The 15,258-nt window shown below is 29.6% G+C and overlaps 1 protein-coding gene across 6 annotated transcripts in view; it reads left to right on the top strand.

The window, feature by feature from the left end:
- Positions 1-15,258, top strand: part of LOC113552287 (transcription factor AP-2-epsilon) — a 165,371-nt gene that overhangs the window by 110,420 nt on the left and 39,693 nt on the right. The window contains exon 1 of one of the 6 annotated variants that reach the window (XM_026955136.1): positions 3,938-4,506. The exons of the other annotated variants lie outside the window; for them this stretch is intronic. Coding sequence (XP_026810937.1) covers positions 4,489-4,506 — 18 coding nt within the window. The 5' untranslated portion in view covers positions 3,938-4,488. Of the gene's footprint in view, positions 1-3,937; positions 4,507-15,258 lie in introns of those variants that run through there. 6 annotated transcript variants of the gene reach the window in all.

Here is a 15,258-nt window from a genome sequence, read left to right as displayed (position 1 = left end):
TGCTGTATAGATATTTTAACTCGTGGAACCGGATACCAATTATTATATTATTTTCAGTCGGAATATGACGTTAAAATAGCGATAATAATTATATTCGTTCTCCGGTATGAGGTATAGAAAAAGCAAAAACTCAAAGGTTCCGATAAAAGTTCAAAAATACATTTTGGATTTGACAACAGATATAAAGTTGTGTCTAATGTGTCTTATGTTAGAGTTACTAAAAATTTGCATGTGGCTTGGCAGAATATAAAAATGCCTGGGATTAATTAATATTATGCTTCATTTATGTAATAAATTTTCATTAATTGCATTGTTAATAACTTATGATTTGTCATATATTTATTTAAGTATAATATATTAGAAGTTAGATATAGAACTAATCTATAATGCCAAATCGTTTGACAAATTACGAAATAATTAATCTAACAATAACGGTTTCGATTATTTATAATACTTACTACATCATTACGATTACACTAGCTATAATATTAAATTTTTCTTATAAGTGTCTCGCATCACATGAAATTTAATAGAATACGCATATAAAGTAATTATCAAAATAAAAATCATTACAATTATCATTATTATTATTACCTTACCATAATAATATAATATATAAACATAATAAATTATTAATATTAAGCAATAATACGTGCGGTTAACCCGCTCAACGGTTTGATTATTTACAAATAGTGAATTCATGAATATGTTAACCTTTTCTAGCGAGGCAACTATAATATTATAGCAACTTATATAAATTGTATCACGTTACCGCCCGTGTGCACCACTGCACTTCACGGTTTTCCTATACCAGAACATTCTAAAATAATATATAGTGTATACCCTAAGCTAATTATGAATACGTAAAAATATATATTTTGATTTTAATATCAAAAAAACTGTTTTAATCCAAAATATTTGATCATTTACATAATCACATTTTGAATCGAATTCTTAGAAATCAAATTAACAAGTATAATGTTATAATTTTATACATAAATATAATGTATATATAGCCCGCATTTAATAGTTTAAAACGACTTTACGGTTTGTAATAAACATTATGCACAACCTTATTTTAGTAAAACATTCCATATATATACATATACCTACACCATTTAAACTTTAAAGTAGATTAAATGTTTAAATAGTATGTAAATTTTAATTAAAAACTTTAATGTTATGAATAGTTATCAATAATTATGAATTTATTTACTCGCAACACACGTGGCTCATCACCAAAATATATTGTTTGATATGAGTCCTGAATAATTATAATATATACCTATATAGTATATATTTTATTAAATATGAATTAAGATAATCATACTAATTAAATTTACTGTTACTTTTGATTTTAATTATCATTTATGTGACATTTGAATTTAATTGAAATTCGTGTTTATCATTAAAATTATTTATTATATTAATTATTTGCGTTTAAATAATGTATAAAATATAATAGTACATATATAAAGTTATACTATTGTCTTTTGTGTAATGTAAATAATATATATGACAAAACTATATTGAACTTTTTTTTCATAATAAGATGAAGAAAGCAATATTGTTTTAAAATTAGTTGGAGGTGTAGGTAATCAGACTCAACTTGAGAATAGCTATTATGTTATACGAATTTACGACAAATAAAAATTGTATTCCTTTTTTTTTAACGGTAATTTAATTTACGGTAGCCGTCGACCTACCGTTACTCCTTTTAACACTACCCAAATGTCAGCTTTAATTTACAATTTAGCGCTAATTCATGAAACTAAAATAACCACTTAAGGTATACATGGCACTCATCAAATTCGTTGAAGAAATATAGCTACATTGCTGAAAATGGTATATGTATACACTCCTAGGTATATATAAGATATTATTAGGCTATTAATGTGCGTGAAAAACGGGTGTATACCTACATTTAGCACAACATTAAACATATTTTATTGTTAATAAATAGTTTTTTTCAACATAATAAATTTAAAATTTGTTTGCATTATAGAATTCCATTTCTCTGAGAATGTGTAAGATTTCTATTCAATCACATGTCTTTGTTTTGTTGATGTTTTTTATTTTCATCGAGTTTTCATTAAATTAATGTTATATTTTTTAATTTGTGGTAATTTTATTTAATTTGTTTACAAATTGAGACATATAATATTATGTAATTAAAACCATTTTGAAGGTTAACATCTTCCATTTTGGTACAAATTAAGAATTACGAATTTGTAATTTACGTTTAGTATAATGAAGTAGAGTGTTGACCTATAATTAAGTTATATAAATTGTATCGATTTCCCATTAAAAAATGGTAAAAAATAAATAGGTACCTATAATACCTATATTCGCCTCTATGCACAAATAATATTATATAAGATATCGATAGTCTTTGAAAATTAATACTTTTTTTAATATACCTCTACAATATAAAAGTACAACAAGGCAATAATATAAAAAAAAGACTAACTTTTAACGAGATTCTGACGGGGGTATAATTTTAACCAATGTTGCAATATTTTTGGACTGATATCGAAAACCTGTTTTATATTGTTATTTTCTATTAAAAGGCGTCACATTACAATTCAATCAATTGTGTAAACGCGAAGAATAACACGAATTTTTAAAAATTATTATACTAGGTACGAAAAAAAATCACATCGAAATCTATAGGTACACGGAATGTAAAATATCTTAAATTTCTATAATAACTGGTATTTACTTAAAAAATAATCTTAGCTACTTTAGAAGCAATCGAGACATAAATTCAATATAATACAAATTCTACTTTTTTTGTTCAATTAATAAAATTGAGTTACCTGCAGATAACCACTGTTATTCTAATTTCTTATTTCTATGATATTATAATAGTTCACTTTTAAATATTACGTTATCGAATTTAAAGGCAATCTGAACCATTCAACTATCTACGTATTTGATATATTCCCGTAAATTATAATATTATATATATATAGCATAATATTTTTATTTTAACTCAGTATCAGTATTAAATGTCAATGACTTAATTTTTAATATTATACTTATGTGGTTATTGTAATACCTATAACGTAACATTATTTAATATTTATTATTTTATATATATATATTTAAATATACTAACTATTGCATTGCAATTAAATAAATAATAGCTAACTATTTACTTATTAAAAATTAAAATATACAGAACTAATTTTCTATTTTTATAAATTCTAATAAAAATCTTGAATTGTATATACATATATTGCAATAAGATTTTTCAGTTTATTATAATCCTTAGAATACATTTTATTTAAACATATACAGCAATAAATTTAGTAAAATAATATTTATTTCTTTGTTTTAAAACAGTTTTTAGAAGATAAATTTTTTTTATTTTGAGAGAATTTCTTAGCAGTTTTATTAATTATATAATTGATTTTTTATGCAAATTTCATGCAGTTTTTTTAAGTCAAATATTTCTGTTATTTTGTTACTTTAATAATTAATTTAGTTGAACAATTTTTCTTACCCTCGTTCAAATTTAAGTGTATTTGTCGCGTTTATATACCTATGTAATTTGACTATTTTTAGTATGAATCGTAATTTTAACCCTATCTATAGTGTCAACAAATTATATATAGATATAGTAATAACTTATAATATATTATTAAACTTTTCGTCACGTTAATTATAATAAACAACAAAAATAATAATTATAATAAAGTTATATACGGCGCGCGTGCGCGGTCAATTTTTTGCCGGGCCCGGAAGGTGGGACCCCGGATACGCGCTAGGTGGACCCGAGGCCCCACCAACGCGACCGAGGCCTGCCCAGTAACAACGGTTGTTCGGCGCGCATCGACAACGCCGCCGCCGCGCTCCCGTTTAGGTAGCTAGCACGCACGTACTGCATTATCCACCGGCAGTCGTCACGCGGCCCGCCGGATACGAGCACACTCGCGCCAGACACTAAAAAATTATAATATCGTAAATGCCCTGTCGTCGTCTTTGCTTCTAATATCATAATAATATAATATTATTATTAATAAAGTATAAATTGTTGTTGTGTTATTACGATCTAAAATTGTTGTGATTAATAATATTATTGTCACTCACATTTCGTTCAAGGTTTGTCGTTTGGTTACATCTCGATTTCGTTCGTATGCCGTTTCTTTTCGAAAGATACATCGTCGTCAATTTATCGTTTCTATCGTTGTGGTGATACATAACCACTGGTCCCGTGTTCTCGAAATCGTCCTGCGCGTACTATATAATATATTTTTATAAGTATAAAGTGTCCGAATAATCGTCTCGTCATCTACCGGTGTACGATACCGTGTGAAAAGTGCGTGGATCGGTCGCATCTGTAAGCGCCGTGGCGTTTGCGCGAGCGTCACGTTTAGCCGTCGCGATACGTTGTAATCCCGTCGTGGGTTTCCTTCCGGTTTCGCATAAAGTGCGTAAAAAGTGTCGCACGCAGCAACGAAACTGGCGGTGTGCCAGTATGACATGAACAATTTTATGGAGGTAGGATCGATTAAAATTGTTCCTATATAATTATATATTATATTTTTTGTTAGAGTCTATATACCTATCTGCTGCATGTTAGGCGTAGTATTATCATAATTTTTTGTTCGTAAGTGAAGTATTTAGTTAGTATTATTTCCATAAACCCTGATAATTGCATCAATCTCTTCAATGAATGATATCTTTGTGTATAGGTATATTATTATCTCGTTAAAACACGGCTTAAATAATCTAAAATCGCAATAGTACTTAATATAATATAATCTACAAAATAATAATAAAAAACTCACCAAAGTTTTGCTTTGCTGTTCAATATTACATCTACCTAATCTTCAATTTTAATTGGATAGTTTTCATGTACCATAATACGTCATTATAACAAATTTTCAAAAACGTGTATTATGTATAATTTCTATATAACTATTGTATTGTATCGTGTCTAACAAAAATAAAAAAAAAAAATTAAAATGCTTAATTAATACTGTACATTTTATTCCGAAATTGTATTTTTTCTATTAATTATTGCAAATATTATATTGCGATCAGTAAAAAATGCTAAAAACTTCAAGAATTTCTAATAAAAAACTACATATTTTACCCTAATGTCGTCCACGTTTATTTTAATAAGTTATAACATATAATATAATTAGATTCTATTCGAAGATAAAGTTCGAACGCGTGTGATATATATCAATTTTACCTATATAGATAATATAATGTGGATTTATGTATTTTACCTGCATGCATATATCGTGAGCATGTGTGTACGAGTATTTAAATGATAAATTATTTACGACATAATATATTATCATCGTGCAGTGTGTTTTAAGCCGTTCGAAAGACGAGAATGATATTCAAATTATAATAGGCATTTGGTTCATGTGCTAATCCGTAGTATTATAGATATAATCAAAATAGATCAACATAATGTTACAACAGTTTCGCGTAAACTACCTACAATATCCGCGTCGGGTATACTGATGTTAGACAAAATCGCACGATTCATCCGATAAACCCGGTATGTACGTACTGTAAACATGTATATTGTATACAGCGCGCGCGTTCAAGTCATTCGTCAAGTACCGTACACACTTGTAAATAAATTGTATAATACATACTTCTATCTACCTTATATACCGTCGAGTCGGCAGCAAGGTCCTTATTTGCTGGAGACGGTCCAAAGATTATTATTATTTACTGTTATTGTAAACATTAGACCCGACTCTGCGTATCAATTCAACATTTTAATAATGTCTTGTACATAGGGCTAAAGCTAAATGTCAAATAGTACCGAAGAATCTATCGTAAATATCGAACGTTTTTAATAATACGTGCTAGAAGCTGCAATATACTATTATATTATAGATTATAGAAAATAATTTATTATTATTAGTGAGATGACTGGATACTATAAAAAATAAAATACATTATCTTCTTCTGAGTGCCTATAAATAGATAGAATATTGTAATGGATAGTTTGTTTCTTGTCCACCGATGTGCGCCAAATTGTATATAATAATATTATATAGGTGAACCTGTGAGATTCCATCAACCGGATGATGCAAAACGCGCGGGCGCATTATGATATATATAAATAAGTAGGTATTATGAATACACATATAGAAAACCGTTTGATCGATCTGTTTGTTATTATCGCTGATGTCATTGTTTACTTCGTCGATCGGATGATAAAAATGCAAATCCCACGGCTTGCGTGTTCTAACATTCACACACACATACAATATCTGATGTAGATCAATAATATTATTACTTTGACAGTGACTAAACGTCGTGCGGTGTTCATGCTAACTTAACCTTGCGGTACGGAGGCAAATTATATGCACTTGATCGAATTATAATATATTATTGTATATATGTATATAATACAAATGCCGTAGTATCAACGCGTAAACTATATTACAATAATATGCTTATATTTATAGACAGAGTACTTACGTTGCTGGAGTTACCGTATAGAAAATTAATAATATTTATCGAAAATTCATGTGGAAAAAACGATACAAAGGATATTTCTACCGTTTTATTGTAACTATTGTTTTTGAATCGATTAAGTTATATAGGTGATAGGTAAGTATATTATACATATATATGTGTATATTAGGTTTAATATCGATTATCCCCACCAAACGATTATTTGTCCGACGAACACATTCGGATCGATGGGAAGTTGTTAAAAATCGGCCTCATACTTCACTTCTCGCCCTGATCTCTCGTGGTGAGCCCGAAGAAATTGTATGCTAAACCTTAACTCGAAATTCGGTCACGATTTCAATAAGAGTCGAAATAATAGTAATAATAATACTAATAATAATAACAGTAACAGTGACGACATCGATCGTAAATTTCGCCTACATTATTATACGGGCACCTTCCGTAGATATATTATTATGTTGAAAAAAAAGCTCAAGTGGAAGATTGAAATAAATAAAGATTTATTGCTTCAGTTTGGGAAGAGAAAAAAAATCGATAACACACGCCTTAATTAGCCTGTACCTGCTGCAAAACGTAAACGACACGAAATTAGTGACGGCTGAGGACGACGATGATGATAATATTATATTATTATTATTATTAATTCTCCGAGTAACGTATATTATACATTAGGTACCTATATATAATGTAGGTAATGTCTGTGTGCATGTATATAATCGACTCCTATATTAAAGACCTGATCGCGCGCGCAGCTCTGCGGATTCCCGGTGCACGAGCTACCGATAATAATTCGTCCGCCGTGTGTGCTGGAACACTGTTGGTATAGGTTATAATTTATATGTAAGCGGTGCACTGGTGCACATATACGTAGATAATTCAATAAATTATATAATGATATTATTATGATAGGCAATGAGGTTCTTTTTTTAGTACGTAGTAGGTACGGTACACATTATAATATTTATTCGAAACGATAAGACTCCAGAGCAATAAAGACGACAAATATTTTATATATACTCAATATTATAATGTATAAAGATTGTCTACTACTTTAATATAATATTCATTAACAAAATATTTCTAAGAAGTGAAGAATGAACGAATTAAAAGTTTACTTTTATTATAATAAGATACATCATATACTAAGTTTATTTGTTCCACACATAACGTTTCCTCACAACAAATAATTTTTTTTGTACTAAAATACATCTCAAAAAGTTAACAAAGTTTTTAATCGTTATGAAATAATGTTAATATGAATTTTTTAACGTATGGTCGTAAATATCCTCGTAATTGTATAATTATCGTAATATCAATATATTGATTATCAACACTATCGAATATTTTGATAAACGATGAATAGATCAAATGTGCAAAACAATGATTTAACTGTATTCGATTTTTTTAATATATTAGCCATGTAAGTTGCAGGTTCCACAAAAAAACCTCATTCTCCAGATATACTTTACCGGCGTGGTACACGCATTATTATCATGGAATTGATTTAATAACATGCATACAATGTACTAAAAACCTAAACAAACAGGTATTAATTAGTGTTCATCACTCGCAAAAATTTGTATGAAAAATGACACGCATCTTCGTATCGAGTATTGATAATACTTAATATAATAATAACAAATTGTGCGGGAAACTCATCATACATATATTATAATATATTATTACACCGATGTACACATCGTTCAGATCAAAATTTAATAATATTAAAACAAACAAAAAGTGTTCAAAATAAAACTGAGTTTATCTACGTCACACGAGCATTTGTAGCACGGTATTGTATAGTGGATCCGCGCGATGAAAGTCGAAAAGTTTTCTTTTATTATTGTTATCCTTCCGTAAAAGTGGCAGCTGAAAACCGGTTATTGGTGACGGCAACGGTAAAACTATAATAAAATGCACTGTCGCTCGCTGCGAGATTATAATAAATACAGTGTTTCGCTAAGCATATTTGTCGCCGTCAATAATTTTTCTTCTGACTATTTTTTAGGTTGATTGTTACTTATTAGTGGCTATAAATCACTGAATCCGGGGAGCAAATATTTATTCGAACTCAAAACAAGAAAATTAAATTATCTTTGTTATGTCGTTATTCACACTTTATATTTATATAAATATATTTTTAAAGTTCAATTTTACTAGTAAATCCGTTGTGTCGAGTATTCAAATACAGTAAGGTAAATTGTAAAAAGCACACATGATGTAGGTAAATCAGATTTAGTTAATTAGGTGTGTGTACAAAGGGTGGTAATAGCTTATGGTTAAAAAGTTTTAGACTTATAGTCAACAAAAGTCATTCAAATAATCTCAATTTTTTCCTATTTAAAACAACGATAATTCTTTAATTACGCTGTATTAATATTATTATGCTATTTTCTTAATAAAAATGCATGCGCTCTGTATATTCTTTTATATGTTTTTCTTAAATACACACGGCTCACGTTGTAAACCGATTAAACCTTTAGGATCACCTATGTGTGCAGCGCACGCGTTAATAATACATATTATAATACACCTATGTCGATTAGAATGTCAAAATAAAGTTTTATTTTATGTTGCATGAGTATATATACTAGCTAAGTAAAATGGTATCGAATAATATGACGTCTTATCGCACTGTTTGATCGTTTCGACCGCGATATTATCTACCCACCCGCCTGCCCACTTGTTATGTATGTATATTATCTAGATCGACGCAGAGAGTTCGTAGATCAGTCTCTTCATACACGCGCATAGTGTCTACAGCGCTACGGGATTGGTAGTTGGCATAATAATAAATAATATTATATTATATTATATTATAATACCTACGCGCGCGTCTTCCTTCACGTCACATAACATTAGTATAATATTATATTACGCGTATATACGGTCAAATCATTTTCTATAGGACCGAGCGCGTGTTACGCATGCGTGGGGCAATCTCGAATTCCGATCGATATACGTACATAATATTATAACGATAATTGTCGTATATTATATAAAATATGAAAACGGGTGAAAAACCGGCGGCAGCGAGACCACCTGAGCGTGTTTAGTGTGTAAAAGCGTGGTTCGAATTATGAAAATCGATCAGCCTAAAGGCACACGCCGCACCGTCGCGTATTCGTCGTTCAAAATAATAATATAATATAAACGATTTGTTAATTGTTTTATTTATTATAATATACGGCTTGAGTATTTCTCAAGTGTAGCACATGACACGCAGCAGCACTACCGTGTTACGTAGCCACATAGGTATACAAATCGAAATAATGGGAATACATATATTATAATACGTATTATTATATCATCATGCGCGCGCTCAACACACACACGAAAACGAAATACACCCGGGGGTTCCATCCTGAGTTTATTTTTTATTCACATTTTTATCGATAAGTGTAATATGTGTATAGAAGGTGACTAGATGAGTATGTTTCTGTAGATATAAAACAACGACTATTGCACAGTCTTTTAATTCATTAATGACCATGGGAATATTTATACAAGAATATCCTCACTCTTGGCACACCAATAATTTTAGAAAATACAACATACAATACGGAATATTACAGATATTTCAAAACAGATTAAAAAAAAATATCAATCACGCATTTTATGAATAAACATAACATTAATTTGGAGTCTAGGACACGACAATTTAATAGAAAAGTGATAAAACGAACTTAAATGCAAAAAAGATACTAAAATTTAAGACATTATTAATATCAAATTACAAATAAAATGGTATAAAAATAAGTCTAAATAAAAGGAAATCAAAAACACAATACATAAAAAATTAAGTTAATCTTATAATAAAAAGTAAAGTAAAAACAGTTCTATAGATAGACTAAAAATCTAACATACTTAAATAATTGCACATGGTTTTCTTATGATAAAGAAAAATTCACTTATATACTAAACCTACGAATAAACACTAGGACGGTTAAACTCATCTACTGGTAGTATGTTGTAATTTTGTAAGTACAAATAAGAACTCAACGAAAAATGCAAAATACCCAACACCTTTAAATGCGGCGTTAGGACCTTAGCCACTAAGCAATCAAAACATTTTTTATTATTCATAAGAAAAACTAAATTAGTTTAAGTAAAAATTGCATTTGGCTATTTTTTTTTTTTTATTACACACTATAATATTATTACGGAGTACACTACATCGACACATTGTACAAAAAACAGCTACGTACCTACTAACCATGCCTTTAATGTTGGCCAATCTACATTCATATTATATTTTTAGTTCTGTCGATTTATGTAAAAACTTTTGGACAAGACCTACACATTGTTTCTACGTATTATTATACTAGGTTCCTGCTTTTCCTTCCCTAACATTTTGATATATTATTAACTGCTAATACTGTTACACTTATTATTACTGTTGTTGCATGTATGTATACATGTGTAAGTAGTAGGTAGTTACAGTTGTACACATTTGGGACCGAACGAATTATCAATTCATCAACCCAACAAGAATATATAATATAATGTATAGAGTCTCGTCTGTGGTAACGCGTTCAGCTGAATGGGGAAAGGAGGGAAAACCGGTCCAACGGTTAGCCCCCGACGCATACAATAATTTGTCTAATGTACGACAATAATAATTATTACGACTCGTCGTCAAACACACAATATTATTATATAGGTAGTATAGTAAGTACACGTCGTCGTATTATCGGGTCGAAACGTGGTTATATATGTACACATCAGCCGAAGACCGGGAAGATCGTCGAATTATTATTCGGCGAGTTCTTCTCTAAAAGGGTCTGGTGCCGTGCACTTTTTTTTACCGTCCCCTCCCTAACCTCCCATGACCATGCACTCACTCGCGGTCACTTATAGAGGTACCTACAAAATATATGTGTGCGTGTGTGTGTGTGTGTATAAAGACGTTTCGGCACGACTGATGTGTGCGTGCGACTCTATATATACAACTATACCTGCCGAATATTGCAGGTCACTTATATACGCATTTACTTTATTTTTTGTCCTTTCATTCCTTAAGTGGCGGCAGTCGACTATACCGTAAGTCTGATTTTCTTCTTTTTTTTTCACCATCAGACGAGACACCGCTGACGCTAAATACTACCGGGGCTCTCGTTTTTGGCGAGTAGTATATTTCCTAAGTCTACTCAAGAATTTTCACATCGGCTCCTTAACGGTTTATTTTACAAAATCGACTACTTTCGTAGTATGTATATTGTATAGGTACAATGTATATGTAACATATTATAATACAGCGTATGACAACTTGTTATGTATAAATTCGCTTTCTAATGGACCGATACATATCTATATATTGTTCGATTAATTAAAAATGTCCCTTGTGAGCATTGCATATTATTATAGATATTATTGTCTATCACTATTATTAATATAAAGAAGATCAATTTCGATTTCAAAACTTATTTAAAAAAAAAAAATAATAATTTATTTATGAATTCCTAATTTATTATAATTTATACCCACACCAAAAATATTGTTCGTACAATAAACAATTTATTAATATAGTAGTATAAAATATATTCTATAGGCTATAAAATAACAATAGGTACAATATTTATATAAGCAGATATTGCGTAATAACGTATTATAGGTATTATACTCGTAGAAAATATCGAAATCGATAAAATAAAAAAAAAATTCCGATTCCAATACATAGGTACTTGATAGTTGATATTATATTAAAGGCGGCATAGCATAATTAGTAGGCATAGCATGGTACATACGAAGAATTGAATAAATGTATCACCCGTCATCGGTAGTTATATAGGCCGGGGTTGTTTTTTTTTTTTGAAACGACTCGAATGAATAATTCATATCATTAAATGCGTTTGTTTACAGTCTGGCGAGACAGTGCACTACGCATGTGCTCAATAATAATATGTACGCTACACATACTCGTACAACTAATATATATTACTTATGGTATAATGTAATAATATAATTACCCATGGCCAAAATTCATTTATGTTGACCTCATATTTATTCGTTACGCGAGCAAGCCACACCGTTATACGTATTTTTTTTCTAATAACGTGCGTCTCCTAATCATCATTTGCGGCAGTGCATTTCTGAATATAATTAAAAGAAAATAATAATAATAACACAAGTTTGTTATTATGGTTTTCGTGTAAGTGTGTGTATGTACGCTTACCACCGCATTCGCAGGAAAATATATATGATATTTTATGCATACATATATAATATTTTTGTTATATTATATATTATAGGTAATATATTGTCTGGGTCATATAAATATCTTTCATATAGGACTTATTTCACCCCAAATTACGGAAAACTACAGTAGCAATGGCAGCGTTGATGATTTTTTCATTTTTCATTTATAATCAGACATATAATGGTTATAAATCACGCATTATATGAGAAATCATATGATACATGAATATCGATCAAAAGAGACAGAATAAAGGTGGTATAATAACCATGTTATCTGTTATGTCGTGTCCAAAAACTGAGCTTTGTCCAACTTGAAATTTTCTTTTAAATCATTGTTAATGAATAATAATACCATGATTAAATTGCCCAATCAAAATGTGACATAAGTCCCAAGAACCAACAAACGATGCATCTATGAGCTAGCGTATAAGATGTTGCCCGTTGGCGTTATCATGAAAAAAAATAATTTAATATCATTCAATATTTTATAACAAGTCTTGTATTTTTATTGTTTTTGTTTTCCCAGAAAACCGCTTATTAATTGTTATATACCTACAATAATATTATGATATATGTAGGTTAAAATTCATTTTATCGATATGTTAATGATAATACGTCGGTCATTTAGTTCTATCTTCTATAGCTTATTTTTATAATTATATGTATAAGGACTGTGCCGTTACAGATGTAGGTTAGCCGTTAGATATAGTATAGGTAAAAAATGCTTATAGGTTTCATCAGCGTAAATTTTTGATACGCGTTTAGTGCGTGACTCTTCTGTTCATATTTTTTAAAAAATGTTTTAAAATTCAAATCGATGGAAATGTAAAACAAATCAACTACAATTTTTTTCCACTAACTTGGTATAAACTTGAAAATTACAATATGATCATCTGAATATTGTAGTAATGGAGTATAATGTGTAGATATTTCATTACCTAATCTACTTATGTTGTGTATAGTATGATCCAGTATCAGTAAAATAATATAATATAAATTCGCATTATAAATGTATAGTTAATCCATAAATTCATTGATTATTGGATTTAGATATGTTGTGGCGACAGTATATTTACTTAACGCGTAGTCTGTAGGTGTCTTATAAACACGTAATAATCGTTAGAATCATACAAGTGGCAAACAGAAGTCGATGATCTCTGGATTACGGTGCCCTTTTAACAGTGTTAAATGTCAAGTTCATTATTGATTGAGTATTATTGATAGTATTTTCTGGACCTTTTTTGGACAATATTTTTTCTTTGTACGAGTATTACAATAATATTACATTTAAAGTTTTGGTACTCCCTCTTCTAGTTGAAAAAAAATCCTAGTTTTTCCACTGGAACATATTACAAACGATGGTTATAAAATTCTTTTGACGCGTTAACTATAATGTGTTATATTATTTTATTCTGCGGGGTTATCGGGCGCAGACTGCATTTTCTGTGAAGTACGTCATAAACATACATATTTTATTATTGTTACAAATAATAACGGTTAACCTCGATCTGGGAGTTGGTGATTATTTTAATATGCGATTGTATCTTGTGCATATTGATGTATGGCGGTTGCCAATGATATAATATATATTTAAGGCTCCACATATTACATAGTATAATAATATGTTGTTCGACCTATCGATAAATCAATATTATGTTTGACAATATTCAGTAGTATGTTTGACACTACTTAATATGTATAATATTATTAGTATTATACATACTAATATAGGTTACTATAATACATTACTATAATAGGTACTATTAGCCGCCAGTTGGTATACTCATTGGAGTTGTATGATATGTTAGTATACATTGAGTGATAATAATTTAAGAGTCTACATTAATTTTAGAAGTCAATTTTATTTACAAAAATTACACATTTTTTTAAAATAATCTTTTACAAGTTTTCTATAATGATGACTTATGAGAATCTATTTCGGGCCGCAATTAGCTCGATCAGTATTCTTCAAGCTAGCTGTCACATTTAAAACTATACATTGGTGATAATAATTTAAGATCGGCCTACTTATGTTATATTTATATATGCACATATAAATAATTATATAAAATTCTGTAATTAAATTCTAAAAATCCGACGAATTTCTACGCACTCGCCTCATAAATAACAGGTGTCAGTTAACCAGTTATATATTTACTAACTTTTCTACTCATAATAATGTTTGGCGAGGAACGATAAATTTTTATTTTCGTAAATGTGGTACATAATATTATAACTATTGCGTTTTAAAGTTTTACGTCGTTGATGTCTTAAGTGTACTGAATTAAATGATTGGTCAAAATGCGCGTATTATCTTGCCTATCATAATAATATTATATTTCTTAAACCTGCGATGTGCATATTATATTATTATAACATGCGTATCTAATTTCACTTATGCAAATCGATGTAGAAACCTGCGTTAAATTCATAAAATCCAGATCAGAGCGCGCGTGTCGTCGGGAATACATACACACGCGCCCATATAATAGACTCGACGTACAAATTCGATTAAATTTCGAGAACGAGTTTATCGATATATGCGCGTATATACACTATATTATATTCTATGCGTTTAATGGATCGAAAACACGCCATGCG

Source organism: Rhopalosiphum maidis, chromosome 4 (genome assembly GCF_003676215.2).
Source record: "Rhopalosiphum maidis isolate BTI-1 chromosome 4, ASM367621v3, whole genome shotgun sequence".
In the NCBI taxonomy this organism is placed as follows: Eukaryota; Metazoa; Arthropoda; class Insecta; order Hemiptera; family Aphididae; genus Rhopalosiphum; species Rhopalosiphum maidis.
This window is presented reverse-complemented; position numbering and strand designations above follow the sequence as displayed.